This window comes from Bombus flavifrons, chromosome 10, assembly GCF_040668555.2.
Source record: "Bombus flavifrons isolate JBK064 chromosome 10, iyBomFlav1_principal, whole genome shotgun sequence".
NCBI lineage: Eukaryota > Metazoa > Arthropoda > Insecta > Hymenoptera > Apidae > Bombus > Bombus flavifrons.
Genome location: NC_138451.1, coordinates 6159307 through 6174686, shown reverse-complemented (window position 1 = coordinate 6174686; position 15380 = coordinate 6159307). Strand labels below are relative to the sequence as shown.

The window sequence follows — 15380 nt, the reverse complement described above, 5'->3', positions numbered from 1 at the left end:
ATCGTATGTATGCTAATTGAACGAGGGGCAATCTGGAATGGACCCAGCCAGTGGCTTCTAGTTGATTACCATGGCAAGTACTCGGGCGGAGAGTTCCTCCACGAACGACAATGTGAAAACAGCTTTAATGTTCCTTGCCGGCTTCCCTCAGGATGGTTCAAAGAGAAAGAGAGAGAAAGACGAGAGGATGAGAAAATCCTGTTCTGAGATTACCGTGTCATAGAAAGTATCAAGCTTTTCGTCTAGATTGAAGTTACAGTGAACGTACACCCCTTTTAAAAAATCTTAGGGTGGTTATTATTATATTTTGCCTCGAAACTGCATGGATTTAAAGTAATTTAAATAAAAAGATCTGACGTGGAACGTTTATGTAGAATATCTTTAGTTGTAAAGATACGAATCTTCATAAATATCTGCAATCTCGATAAAAGAGTAGTTTTGAAGATCTCTGAACAGCGTCGTAATTTAGTAAATATAACACTAAATCGAAGATTTATTTTTACGTTCTTCACAGTATAATTTTGCATAAATACGTAGAGTGTATCAATGGTTCTCGTATCAGAGTTAAAAGTACGCTTCGTTGGCCGGAAACCGGGTTGGTTACGGATAACGAAATGCTGGAGGGATGGTTGTATAAATTAAGTTTAGTGATTAACTGAAACACTGAAATATTGTTGCGTTTAAAAGCGAGATGCTTATTAAATTCGGATGGTTGAAGCTATACCGCTTGCTGAAATATTTACAAGCGGGAAATGAAACGGTAGAAGATTTAATGAGCCGATTCCGCCGCGGATTAACATGCAGTTTTTATATTTACTCGTTTTGTTAGGTCCTTCGTTTAATGCAACTTCAATCTACAAATCAAACGTAGATAAATACGTAGGTAAACGTAATAAATTTTATTATCGCCAAGCGTTATAGTTGTCCTTGGTATACAAATAATAAATTCAGTTAATATATACATATAAATATATATAATATAAATAAATAAAAGATAAATTAAAAAATAATAATTAATCTTCTAGATTTTCTAAAATCAAGTCTTTCACCTTTAATTTTTCCAAGATTACAACTATCGCCTATCGATTACGATTCCAACTACTGTACAATCACTTCCATTCTTTCACGGCTCATCTCAACACAGTCGCATTAAAGTATCTTTGTCACGGCATATCACGCTCGGAGAGAATCCTGCGGGACACGGAACTGGTCTCTTTCCGCGGTGGAATCGAATTTCAATTTAGCGAGTGGCAGAGGGCGAAAGAGTGGCAAGACCAGGTTGATCGTGGAGGTCCGCGGTTGTTTGTCGACAGGCGTGCATCTTTCTCTCCTGCAACGCTTTTCTTCGGCAATCGATTGCCGGACAGGACCCGGCATCGAGGGATTTCCTCGAGTGCTTCCGCTGTCTCGTGCAGCTTGCACTCTCTCGAATCGGTTCGCTGGCCATGGGAATGGGACTAACTGTTTTCTCGATCGTGCCCGTTGATCGAATTCAACGGAAACAATGACCACCGGAATAACCGGTACACGTACGGTCTGCTCGAACTCGTTCCTCCGGTGAGTACGTTCGATTTTCCGAAAATCGTTGACCAGTTTGGTGTATACGGGTCTCTGGCCGTGAATTCTGATGACGGTTCGCGAAGTACACGAGCGTCCATGGTGTAACCTGCGTGCTAACATTGTGAATTTCACGCGGAATCTACCGTTCTGTTGACGAGCAAGTGAATTGTTCGATCCTTTGCGCGTCACGGTTCGAAAGTGTTCGAACTGTTGCCCACTTTTTGGCGATGTGTAATTTCATTAGGAATTAAATTGGTTTTTCAGGAAATTGATCTGAAGCAGCACATTATTAACGGTTCGTCTATTTAGTAACGAACAAGTTTTTATTCTTCGTTGACTTTTAAAATGGCACTTATTGTTATTTTGGTGATAAGAGAAAGAACGTAATATAATAGGGTTAGTTGTAATTAGTTGAGGGTAATGTAGGAAAAATATGAAAACGTCGTATAAAGACTTTACGTAATGTAAAAAAATGAGAGTGCAGTATAAAAATTCATGATAAAGTAAAACACGATGGTTGTGTATGGAAATTCCATGTAAAGTAGAGAATAGAGATGCTTTGTAAAAATTCTAAGAAAAATGAGAGAGAGAGAGAGAGAGAGAGAGTGAGAGAGTGAGAGAGAGAGAGAGAGAAAGAGAATTTTATATAAAATGGGAGATGGAAATTATATAGTATGAATATTCTGTGCAAAATAGAAAACAGGAAGATTGGATATGAAAATCCTCTAGAACAGAATAAAACAGAGATTTTGTTTAATGTAAACAGACAAAGTTCTTACATAAGGAATACGTGGAAAGAAATCACCAGACACGAGAGCAGACAAGAGACGAGAATAGCAGGATCGAAGAGAGAGCGTCTCAAGAACGAGTGAAGTGTTTCTGAGTCGGTCAAACACTGAATCCAGGTTTCTCGAGGCTTCCTCTTATATACCAAATCTTCCTCAAAAAGATCGACGTCACATGGATTACAGCACTGTCTTTTACAGTGTTAACTATAGTTACAAATATTATAAAATACCACCGAGTTTATTTAATAATAAAATATTCAAATATTATATATACTGAAAATATCGTACAATTCCAAAGAAATTTCAAGCTCGAGAAATTTTATATCGGAATATGGATCTTTTATATTTTTAAACTCTTACTGGAAATTTTGAAACGGGTGTTTAAATTATTCGAATTTTGAATAGTAAGCTTTTTCTAAGTGAACGCATAAAGAACATACGCATAATTAATGTTGTATAATATTCAACTTTCACTAAAAGAAATGGGACCCAAATAACAAACTATGTATTTTCAAGTGTTCTCGAGAAATAATGGCGAGATTTTGGCACCATAACGACTTTCTGCACGACTTCCGGAGAGGGTGGTGGCATGGCGCTTGCTCCGTTAACATTAATACGTTGGACGTCGCGTAAAACTGGTTGCTTTACTGCGATACGAGGGAAACGTGCGGATCGTAAGAACTTCGTTACCACTGTCGCGGGAAATTGCACCAACTCGCGAAAAAACCGTCGCACCCTGTAAATTTGCCATTATTAAATTCGACAAGGACGAACGAGGCAGGAAAAGCGGTCCGCCTACTTCCAGCCAGAGCGAGTTCTTGCTTCTAGAAACGGGGGAAAGATCCTTTCTGCTTCCTTTTCACCAATTTCTTCTCTTCTTTAATCTTTATCCAATATTTTCTTCCTATTCTAAGTGTAATATGTCATATATTCAGCGTTTTAATATTCCCACTGATGTTCCTATTCATAAGTATCACGTGTGCAAATTTACTGGTTTGTAAACTGTACAGGGACAAACTCCAGATACGTTCAATGATAGACGTGCAAAATACGGTCGTACTTCTTTTAAAGGGTAAATACACCGTTTTCGTGGAAAATTTACAAATATTCAGACAAGTGCGTTGCATAGAAATGAAGTTTTAAGTTTCAGTAGGTAAGAGAAATCGGTTAAATATGCTTTTTACCTTTTATTTTTGGTCAAAGAATGTGATGATTCAAAAGAGCCTTCGAGTCAAGATTGAAGCTGCCCTGATAGAATCATGAATATTGATGTTTGTCCCGAGTCGTCGCGGATGAAAATGATGGAGCAGCAAGCTGGTGTAATGAGTTATTCAAATTTTGTTTATGCCTTGTAAAATAGAGAGTATCAAACTAGGTTGCGAACCTTTGAATCCTGAAACCTTTCACAGCAATATTCTCAAATTCCGAATTGCGATTTAACCACTACGTCTGAGTAAAAGAATAAAATAATAATAAAATAAAGTAGAATAAGCTCGGCCATAACAATAATATATTGGTTAACATATTTAACACTCGTTACACTAGCTTCTCTACTAAATATACGCTTGCAATAAATATCTTGTAATATCTACGTATTTTTAGATTTGTTCCAAATCTTCTGCTTTCTAAAAGTATTCCAATACTTTCGTGAGCTACTGTAGCTTGACTAATCTGTACGAAGTTTATCGATCGTTCGTTTTACGCGCAAGAAAGCCTCGATTCGCTTGACACGAGCGACGGAACACAGCTGTAAGCTGCAACGAAAGAACCGCACCCTCGTCAGTTTGTACGCGCGAAACCGCTGCGCGAAACGAGGCGTGTTCGCGAGAATCCCCCAGGGATTCTACCGTTCTTGATCCCTGTTAGTTTTCGTTGCTTCTTGCGAGCTATGCGGCTAGCAGTTTAAATCGAGTCCGCGTCATCGGAACGAGCACGCAATTATGCTTTTTTCCACTAGTCGGTCGCTTCTCCCGCCTCGGGACTTCCCGATTCCTCCACGAGAACCACGAATCTCGAGCCTTCTCTAAACGTGATGAGGATGGAGTGAGGTTTTTCTTCACTCCCCCCCCTGCTGTCAGCCTTGAGGAACAAAAAGCTAGATCCTCGAATTTTCTTTAGCAGACGCTCCAGTCGAACTGTTTCGCCTGTTTCCGACGGAATTTTGGCCATTTCTCCACGCTTTTTAGCGTTTCATATCCTTCTCGGTTATTTTTGTCGTTGACAGATATTATGGTATTATTGATTCAACTTTTGTCAATTAATTAGTTTCAAATTATTTCACGATCGTATATCGGAAGGAACCTCTGTATTTCTTTGATGTTTTATTATACCTGAACTTATAGATTGATTTGACAGTTTCTAAATTTTCTATTCAGATCTTACTTTATCAGTCATTAGGAAAATATTCTTTCATATAACAAAGGATTATAAAATCTTTACTATCGTGTTTTATCGTCCATCGATACGATTCTTTTACGTAATAAAAAAAAGAAAAAGAAACGGAGCAATGTAAGCTTTATTCCATTTAACCATCGGTATCCAACGATTGTACTCTAGTAATTACATCTGTTCTTCAGTTTCTCCGATTCCTTTATCTATCGCATCGAATATCTCGATTCGTCGGAGGAGAAACACGATCGAGCACAGTGAACGCGGCTTTTTATCATCGTCGCGGTCCCCGGTCGAGATTTTCGAAGCTTCCGTACCATCTCTCCTCCACCCGTTCCTTTCTTTTGTTCAGACCCATCGATCGTTCGACTCGATACGACGGGGAAAACGAGCGGTTTAGTGGCGCGACTCGATTAACCGATTCCCAGTAATCATAGTGAAAGCTATCGTCGAATCTTGGCGACGTACTTCTGCGAGAAAGAAACTCTACGAACTCTTATCTTATCGTCCATTGCTCTGGTCTGCGTCTTTATCGTCTTTCTCGTTCTAAACGAACCTTGTTTGTTCCTCAGAGGCCGTTTCGAGAGTGTATCGTAATCGATGATCGATTAATCCCCGCGGAGGACGCGCGCGTTGCTTCGTTAAACGCGCCTGTCTTCCGGCGATGGCTTTTCATTTCGATAAAAGCTTCGAGAAACGTTCCTCGATTCTTATAGATTTCTACGATTGAAGTTAAACTTGATCGATGCTTACACGGAACCGTATTATATATTTGCGTTGAAAGGTGGGGGAATTTTTGTTGGGCTTGTGAAGGAAGTGTCTGACGTGGAAATATGATTCTTCTTCGACGGCCTTGGTTTTATTTTCTGGTTTGTTTCGACTTCCAGAGCTCTCAGTCCGTATCGCTGGAATATACAAGCGGACGTAGATCGATCATCGTATCGCCTTGTCCGCTGTTTTTCTATGGGGAGATTGAAAATGGAATCGTTGAATTAGGGGGAAGAATAATTAGAATTAATTTAGACCGTTGAAAGAAAGTTTTGGTTTCGATAAATAGAAGAAGCAGTAGATAAGAAACGAAGACTGGAAGAATTTTTGATAAATAAGTCTCGGTTAATCTGTATAACTAGCCTTACTAATAAGATTATAATTTTTCTACCCGAATTGTTAATTTCGCGCAATTTACCCGGTGCACGTGTTTTCGCATAATCCACCTACCCATTGATTAATAAAATAGCAACGTTCACGCGGTGTCTGCGTGATATAAGTAAGAAATGTCAAGAGATAAAATTTCAGCCAACACTCGTAGCTACAAAGTTTTTAAACTTTCCTTCATCACGTGGTCGCCTTTCTAATGAAAGTCCGACGCGGGTCTCCGTTTCTTTCAGTGGCGCGCGTGCGCTTCCATTCTAACTCGGAGAAATTAGAAAATTAAACAAATAAAGCCGGAGCGGCGCCGCTTGAGCAAAGTGTTCCACCGACGACACATACAGCTGCATATACATAGATGCAGAGGCGCAAACTTCATTCCGTGGATATTTCTAGCCAAGTTAGAAAGTTACTGTAGCTTCCCTTTAACTCTTTTCAGCTGGCAGCAAGTTGCTCGGTCTACACATGTAGGGTTTGAGAATTAGCAACTCTCCGGCGAAAAACGAGACAGCAACGAGCGTGCTCGGATGAAACTGTCTGAGAGAGACATTAAAAATGTACGAACGAGTAGTCGAAACGTTAAATGCAGTGAGGACAGTTTTTTCTGATTTGTTAATTGAATTTTGGGGACTTGTTGAAATTTTGGTACACGCGTAAAGTGGTTGAAGGAAAGTTTGATTTTTATCGGTTGCTGTTTGATTATGAGAGAAAAGTACTTATTATAAAGAGATGTAAAGTACTTATTATAGCCACGAGCTAGACAAATATTGTCCGAATGAAATTATTTCATTTTTCTCAATCGATCTAAAACCTGATCGTCCGAAATTTTCCTCGTTCATTCGATTGACACCGATTTTTCGCACATTTACGAACAGCATCGTTTGTCGAGCGACTCGCTGATGGCTCATCCGGGGAATCGATTGATTCAATTCAGCCGGTCCACTAACCCGATCGATCTGGCAGAGATTAGGTCCGCTGGCTAAGCCAAAATCCAGACGGCCATAGAGCCAACCCGGTGAAGCTGCCCACCGATCTCCAAGCGCCACCGCGTTCCTCGCGGCAGTGAAGTCGAACCTCGACAATACGCTCACCGAAATCTGAAAAGAAATTTCCGTACGTTAGTTGTATGTATTTGTACTATAAAATTTGTTCCCCTTGTCAAGCCTTTCCTTATGTTGCAAATTTTTTTTTGCACTTGCAATGCTGTTCGTAATTAATTTTATATATGTATCGATATAACAAATATAATAAAATACAAATATAATGAATAAATGTAAAAATATATATAATATAAATAATAACGACTACGTGTTATAGAACTCAAGAATTTGAGAAAAGAGCTTCTATTTTACTTTGTCTTGAAGCAAGTTTTTAACAAAAAGTTCTGCCAGAATATGGACAATTTCTATTGATACAGTCTATTTAACAAGGATGTGAGTGGCGTAATTTAGTAACTGTTCGATATGGCAGTACAAATTTATTTACTATTTACTATGTATTAAAACGCTTTCATATTAATAATCGGCTCGACCAGCACGATTGCCTAAAATCTATAGCATTAATTTCCGATTAATAATAAAATTAGCTAACATCGAATTTCAGGACTTACATCACTAGAATAGCGATATTGTGATAGCTAAAAGTAAACCGACCAATAAAACGAAATTTTTGAAACATAATTAAACATAATTAAAACAGCAAAAGACTATCGTGCTTATAACAAAGTATAGGTATTAGAACAGGAAAACCCCGCCATTTTACGTTCAGCAAGATACCAATATTTTAATAATAAGTAATATGATGCAGATAATTTCCAAAGCAATGAGAGAGATCGATAAAAGACAAAACGGAGCGAGGACACATAATGAGGTGCGGATTAAATGTAATGTGCAGTGGAAGGGGTGATAGTGGTCATCAGTCGAGGGAAACATTAATGTTCCTTATATTTCATATGTTATAGGTTGAACGCTGCGCATCATGATTCTGAGAATTCGTGGACAGCTAGCAAGACAAAACTTGGAAGGCTTAGTGGTCAGTGACCAGGGAGGCGTGGAACAGATGATAGTGGTCGTCAGATGAGGGAAACATTTATGTTTTCTTACATTTCATATGTTATATTATAAGTTGAACCGTATAAGTATTCGCGGCCAGTTAGCAAAACGATTGGAGGTATAATATTCACGAATTTTTACTTTGATTATCTGATTATTTGATTATCTGATAATCAACATGTGATTTATCACATTATCTTATTACGTTATCTTAGTCGAAGGACATCAGATTTTAAAGAATTTTTCTTGGATCAGGATAATCTACCGCGCGAGCTTTTCTTCGCATAGTATAACATCTTGTCAATGAAGATATAATGTCTAAGATGGTGTTGTTAGATTTCATAGAATATTTTTGTCGGATGAATACTATCGAGGGTTGAATTACTAGAGCAACGAAACGATGGGAATTTGGCGTGAAAAGCAGCCTTTCACCTTAAAATATTACGCGTTTGCGGGCTTCGATGACACGTGGTATCATCGCGTCCAGGCAATCAATAATTCCGAACGAATCTGATAATCCACCGCTATTTCAGTTCGCCTCTCGTCGATTCGCTTCCAGCTCTCCACTGTCGCGCTTGTTTATTCTAGATCCGCGAATAGCTGCAGCGATAAAATTGCTGCTATCTACGCTTGTAATTTTTCATTCGATCACCTGTCAAAAAAGAGCTTTGGAAAATCCGCGAATTACGTCGACTTAATCCCATTGGTCATTTTTCTTCAGCACATTTTTAGGAACTCCCTCTGTTTAAATAGATCAATATTTGATTCGCAGCGTAGAAAATCAAATATAGTCTTTGACATAAACGTATCTAGAAATTATAATGGAAAGAATAATCTACGTTGTTTCGACGTTGTCCAACGATAACAAATTTGGTCCATCGTGAAACGCACTTAATCCCAGCCATCCCGATTCGACTAAGCAATTGTTTGCGCCGGCCAGCGCGTTATTATTGATTTACCTGTAACACAAACAGAAACGCGATCAGGACTACGGTGGAATAGAGCGTTCCGTTTAGCACGCTCTTGATGGCGACGAGACAGCCCCGAGGGTTTAGGCTGTCGTAAGTGGAGTTTTGTTCCGAATTTGGCAGCTGAAGAGGATCGTGATAGCACGGACCCTTTACGTTGATTCGGCAGCAACTCCACGGCACCACCGGCGGTGTCACGCGACCATCCACTTTCGCGTACCTGAAACAAGATTCCTACGTGTCGGATCGCCTCCTCACGTACAATCCATTTTCTCTCTTTTACGTTCCTCTGCTTCTCTAGCCCTCCTTCTTATCCCGGTCTCTACGGTGTCGTTCAGAAGAATCGTTATACTTTGGTAGAAACGTGTTTCCAAGATGTTGGCTGCTACATCGGTACAGCTGGACAAGGGAAAGATGGTTATGCCGTAAATGGACTGAGTTTGTTTTAAGGAAGTGGCGATTTTGAGTTGAGGTTTTTCTTTTGCGGGAATATTTTTGTCCCCGATTATGAAAGTAATATCAAAATTAGGAAATAAAAAAATCGTTACGTACGGTTGTAGAGCGATTAAGAAGGGAGTTAAAAATTAAAAGAAATTGTCACGTACCTTCGCAGGTACTGACAAACGCTTCAATTTTTTCCAATTACTTCTTGGATAGTCATAGCAAAAAGCCAGGATCAGTGGATGTAGGAAATTATCGAGGAACGTCGATAGCGAACATTAAACGAGCCACCGATTGGCATTCCGCAAGTTGTTGAACTTGCTAATTCGAACTTGTACGCGCACATGTCTGCGAAGTACAGAATGAGCTACGAACCGTGTCGCGTACCCTCCTGGACCGGCGACACCATCTCGACCGTGGCTTTTCGTGGCAAGTTTTCGTGCGAAAAGCGGCCATCGACCACAGGACTTTCACGTGCCCTATACGGTGGCTACGTTCGGGTAATTAAACGCGGTGGCATCGATCTGCGGCTTGCATCGGTCCATGGACATCGATAGAGGCGAGCTTGGATTTCCCGATGCGAAATTGGAGAAAGATCATTTCGGAAAGTTGCTTCCATGAATTATGGATTCCGTCAAGAGCTAATCGGATGTAGGAGTCTTTTAAAAATTGCTGGCAAATCTGGGATCACTGTAAGAATTCTTTAAGGAAAGAGCATTATCATCGTTATAATAATCGATATTTTTGAAATGTACCTGACAGATATTATAGTAAAGATAGATTTTTAATACTAAAGAAAAAAAAATGAAAAGGCAAAATCGATAACACGGTATTAGTTGCAAAACTATTGCGAAAAGTAGATTTTAAATTAGATTAGGTATTTTAAGAAGTTTCAATTATACAGGCTGAAAGCGACGATAAGGAATTCAAGAAACTCTTGCCTTAAAATTTAGGTATCCAGGACGTTCGAATAATCGATCGAGTAAAATGGTAGTTCTCATAATTAAAACGATGTTATATTACGTTAAATAGTTAACAAAGAATCAAAGAAACGACTGTTTTGAAATTTAGGTATCTAGGTCATTCGAGCAATCGACCGAGCGAAATGCTGCCTCTCATAATTGAAACGATGTTATGTCACGTTACACCTTATCGAATTAACTCGTGGCGTCAGCCATTTTGTCGCGTGCATATGATATAATCTCAATGGATTTTACGAGATCAACGTGGAGAAGGGGGTGGTTGACGCTTGGGGAATAGTTGCGGAAACGAGGAGAGACCCGGGGCTCGATCCTAGTGGAAGGTATAATTCTGCAATTAACATAACGAGAAATCGATAACCCACTGTTCTATCTGCGATTACCAGCCACGACACAAAGGCTTCTATTCGGAACGCGCTATTAACCCTTTATTATCGAACGTATTACCGCTACCACATAATGCACACATACGTCAGCCTACAGAAACCTAACTATTAGGCAATTACCGCGAAACTACTCTAAGCAACGCGAACTCGCCCCGACTGCATGAATTGTTTCATTCAAATGTTTCGCATCCGTTACTTCCGCTTCTCTACTCGCAGCCAGCAAAATTCGTTAACCTCAACAATTCCAGGTATCAAGCGCATGGTATCTGTACCAAAAATCCTAAAGATAGTTTGCTAACTGTCAGAAATTTATTACAATCGGAAAACTCTATAGAATAATTACAGAAAGTGCAAGATTTTTGCGGAAATTTCTAATTTTTAATTCTTCGTTGGACGCTGATTCGAACGAAGAACATTGTTGCCAGATATTTTGCAATTTAAGCGGTGATAATGATCATGAATTATGTACTTCGTCATTCCACAAGGCGATCGATCTTCACGACAATCGAGTTTGAAATACGGTAATTTGGTACGATAGAAATTTTACAAAATGAAACTAGAAAATTATAAATATACAAAATGATGTCAGAGAATTAAGGGAAATACGCGTATCATTAATTAATTATTCATGCATAAATATTTGTTTTCACCTAATGTACCAAAAAGAAGCACATATCGCCTACAGAACGATCGTGTAGCGGCACTCGACAGCAAACTTTCAAACGGTTTCTGTCCCGTGGCTTGCTACACAGAGACCCCATCCTTCGGACAAGATGATTGCCAGATCATCAACGGAGCCGAACGTACGACGACCGCGTACGACAGCACAGACGCGGTGAACACACAGTTCCGCGTACTACCGTTCTGGCCACACGATGTTACACTGTGGTTCGCGATGCTGGAAGCGCAGTTCGGAACTGCTCGGATTACGAGCGACAAGACGAAATTTCAGACCGTTGTCGCGAATATTACGCGTCACACGTGCAGCTATGCGCGTGCCGCCGGGACATACTGCTCGCCCCGCCGGAAACGTACCACGACGTACGCCGGAGGGCACCTCAAGAAGGAGCTTATTAAAAGATTGGGGGACTCGGACTCCAAGAGAGTGCGAAAGATGCTTGAAGATGAGCACATAGGCGATAGGACGCCGTCCCAATTCTACCGGAATCTAAAAAATCTTGCCACCCCGTCGACACCGGATGACTTCATCCTCACGCTCTGGGAGAGCCGACTACCGGTACATGTGCAACACAAGATCCTCCCGGAGGCAGGACGGATTGTCGCGATCAATGCAGAAAGAACGGCAACGGACAGCGAACGACTAAACCGCGTCTTGGACGCGATGGAAGACGCCCTTCACGAAGACGAAGCTAGAGTCGTCGTAGATCGACTTTGAGAAACAGACTACAGCAGCTCGGACTCTGTTACTACCACGCGACGTTCCTAGAATACGCGAAGAAGTGTCATTCCCCGTGCACCTGGAATACGGGAAACAGGACCAGCCGTTCGTAAACGCGGCAAGCGACGACGGCCTAGTATCCCGCCGCATATTCGTCATGGATGGGCACTCGAAGATCTCCTTCCTAGTGGACACTGGCGCCGATATATGTGTATGTCTGTGCAACAAAATACACGGACCCGCGAACAGAAGCGGATCGCAACATACGGTACCATCGTGATTAACCTGAACCTGTCCCTAAGACGAGCCTTCAAATGACGCTTTATAGTAGCCCATCATCGGCATGGACTTTTTGAGCTACTATAGGTTGCTCGTGGACCCGCGAAACAAACGACTCCTCGACACGACAACCCAATTGTCATCAATGGGATACGCTGCCACGGCCGACCAAGTATCAATAAAAACCATCGGTGAATCAGTTTGCCATCGACTCTTGGCAGAATTTCCGGACCTAACTCGTCTACCGGTTTTCGGACGAGAGAAAATTCGACAAGATAATCGCAAGCTCTACGCAAAGTGTACATCGAGAGTATTTGTTAATCAATATATTGTTAACTATACTCTAGTTTTTTTTCAGCACATATCACGACTTATCCACCTCAATCCAATATTAATATTCCGATGGCCAGACACGCTAATCATCCTCCTATGTGATGTAATCATATCGCAAACACGAGACATATAATTTTAACGATATGAAATAAATAGCGCGGAAATGATAGTCGAAATTTATTTAATATATTCACAAATTCTCATATCGATATCTAGGTTGATTTGAAGAATATTACGGTTCACGACCTCGCTTAAAAATTCCTCCATGTTACATACAACTTTCTTTCTAAAGAAACAAACGAATCTGGGCGATCGAGGAGCATTAACGTGCAACATTTCACCGGCCGTAAACCATTTCTAAATCCAGATGGAGAATGCTTTCGCATGGGCGTAACGTGTGGCCGGTAAAAGCACACACGAAGGAGCCCTTAGAGGGTGAGTTAGGTGGGCCAGACCTGAGGTGAAAGGCCCTTTCCACGGCGTGGAAATAATCTGGCCATGGAAGGGCACTTTGCCGAGGAGCCAGCAGTGTTTTAAATCCTTTTCTAGGAGCATCTCGTGGAGGGCGTAGAATCACGTTTCATCTCCTTCACGCCCTTCCTTGTGCTTTTTCTTCTTTCGATATACAGGGTGTTAGGAAAAAGTGGACGATATATTAGGTTCATGTAAACTAGTTGGTGGAGTGCAACGAATCACGTAGGAATTACGCTGATTAAACGTATGATGATATTTTCAACGCATGATTAAAGTTTGAATCCAAAGAAACATCCTACGTGTATCAACCTATAAGGCGTATATTTAATAATCAAGACCACGAACACGTTTTTTTTAACACAACGTATAGTTTCATTAAGAAATGGAAACCTCTAGGAAACAACGACGTCGATGTAGCGAGTATGAACAGCTTTGCAGAATTGTGGATGGCCGCTTTAAAATCGTATGACGGGACCACCCCTCTCGGTCAACTACTCCCGTTAAAATTTCGTTTCTACGCGGTGGGAACGCGTATAGTCGTAATTAAAATCCTGGCATACTTTCTGCGTTTCCATTAAAGTTCCTGGAAAATTTGTTCCTCGCCGTCGGTGGACAGAGATGGCCTGGGTATTACGTGTAATTATTACGCGGATGCTCGTGGAAAAAATGTTACCAACGCGATGGGATGGGTGTCGTGATTTGTTGAATTTCAATGCGCTTGATCGTGTGATTTCTGGTGTTCTGTTTTATATTCATAGAATAGTAATATTCTCCTGTGTTTGCCTGCAATTCAGGTTAGGGTTCATGTTCCATTCATAGTTTTATACAGGGTGAATCATGAATTACTTTACATTCTTTTGTTGTCAGTGGAGCGACTGGAAGTCTTCCCGTGTCGTATCATATAATTGAAACGGGTATTTGGGACGATTGGAGTACGCTTTTTATCAATTTCCCTTTTCCCAAGAAAATGAAAATGATAACAATGATATTGTAACCTGTTCATGTTTTTAACGAATGTTCAGACAAGTTTCCGTAACGTTAAACACGCAGCATGCAAGATATATAGAATAATAAAAATATTAAACATATCAAATAAATAATATATAGTAGGATATATGTATGAAATAAATAATCGAAAATATATTAGGTTAAGTAAAAAGTTCTGAGCGTTTTTCGCTAGATGTCTTTAGTGAGCCATATCTCACGATGTGCACATCGCATCGAGTCATAGTATACACCGATTTCAAGGTGATATTACGCATCAAAAAGGTTCTTTGTCAGTTTTGTGTTCGGTGAAGCCAGTTGTGTGTTACAGCGTTCGAAAATGGAGATAAAAAAAGAGAAAATTCGATACATTCTTCAGTACCACTACGACCAAGGTGAAAAGGCGGAGCAGGCGGCCAAAAAAATTTGTGCTGTTTATGGACCCAGTACAGTATCGAATGCAACAGCAAAGCGGTGGTTCCAACGATTCCGTTCTGGTAATATGGACGTCGAAGATGAGGCACGCTCTGGTAGGCCAATCGTCGAAAATGTGGATAAAATCATGGAAATCGTCGAGTCGGACCGGCATGTGAGCACTTATTCCATTGCCCAGGAACTGAAGATTAGCCAGAAAACCGTTTGGAACCATTTGCATAAGGCTGGTCTCAAGAAGAAGCTCGACGTATGGGTGCCACATGAATTGACGCAAAAGAACCTTTTGGACCGAATTGATGCCTGCGATTCTTTGTTGAGACGTAACGAAATCGACCCATTTTTGAAGCGGATGGTGACTGGCGATGAAAAATGGGTCACATACGAGAACAACAGCCGAAAAAGATCGTGGTCCAATCGCGGTGGGCCGGCCCAAACGATCGCCAAGCGTGGATTAACGGCCAAGAAGGTTTTATTGTGTGTTTGGTGGGATTGGAAGGGAATCATCCATTATGAGCTGCTCCCATCGGGGCAAACACTTAATTCGGACCTCTATTGTCAACAACTGACCAGACTGAAGCAGGCGATCGACCAGAAGCGGCCAGAATTGGCCAATAGGAAAGGTGTTGTGTTCCATCAAGACAACGCCAGGCCGCACACATCTTTAACGACGCGTCAGAAGCTCCGAGAGCTTAGCTGGTAGGTTCTATCGCATCCGCCGTACAGTCCAGACCTGGCACCAAGCGATTATCACCTTTTTAAGTTTTT

The 15380-nt window shown here is 40.8% G+C and overlaps 1 protein-coding gene across 2 annotated transcripts in view; it reads right to left on the bottom strand.

The window, feature by feature from the left end:
- Positions 1-15380, bottom strand: part of LOC138184570 (uncharacterized) — a 181573-nt gene that overhangs the window by 13708 nt on the left and 152485 nt on the right. The window contains exons 4-5 of one of the 2 annotated variants that reach the window (XR_011174344.1): positions 8896-9124; positions 6833-6982 (exon numbers count right to left, since the gene is read on the bottom strand). Coding sequence is in view for 1 of the 2 variants with exons in the window: in XM_069122670.1 (XP_068978771.1) it covers positions 6852-6982 (131 nt within the window). In the remaining variant the exon portion in view is untranslated. Of the gene's footprint in view, positions 1-5522; positions 5698-6832; positions 6983-8895; positions 9125-15380 lie in introns of those variants that run through there. The other variant, XM_069122670.1, reaches the window with a different exon arrangement.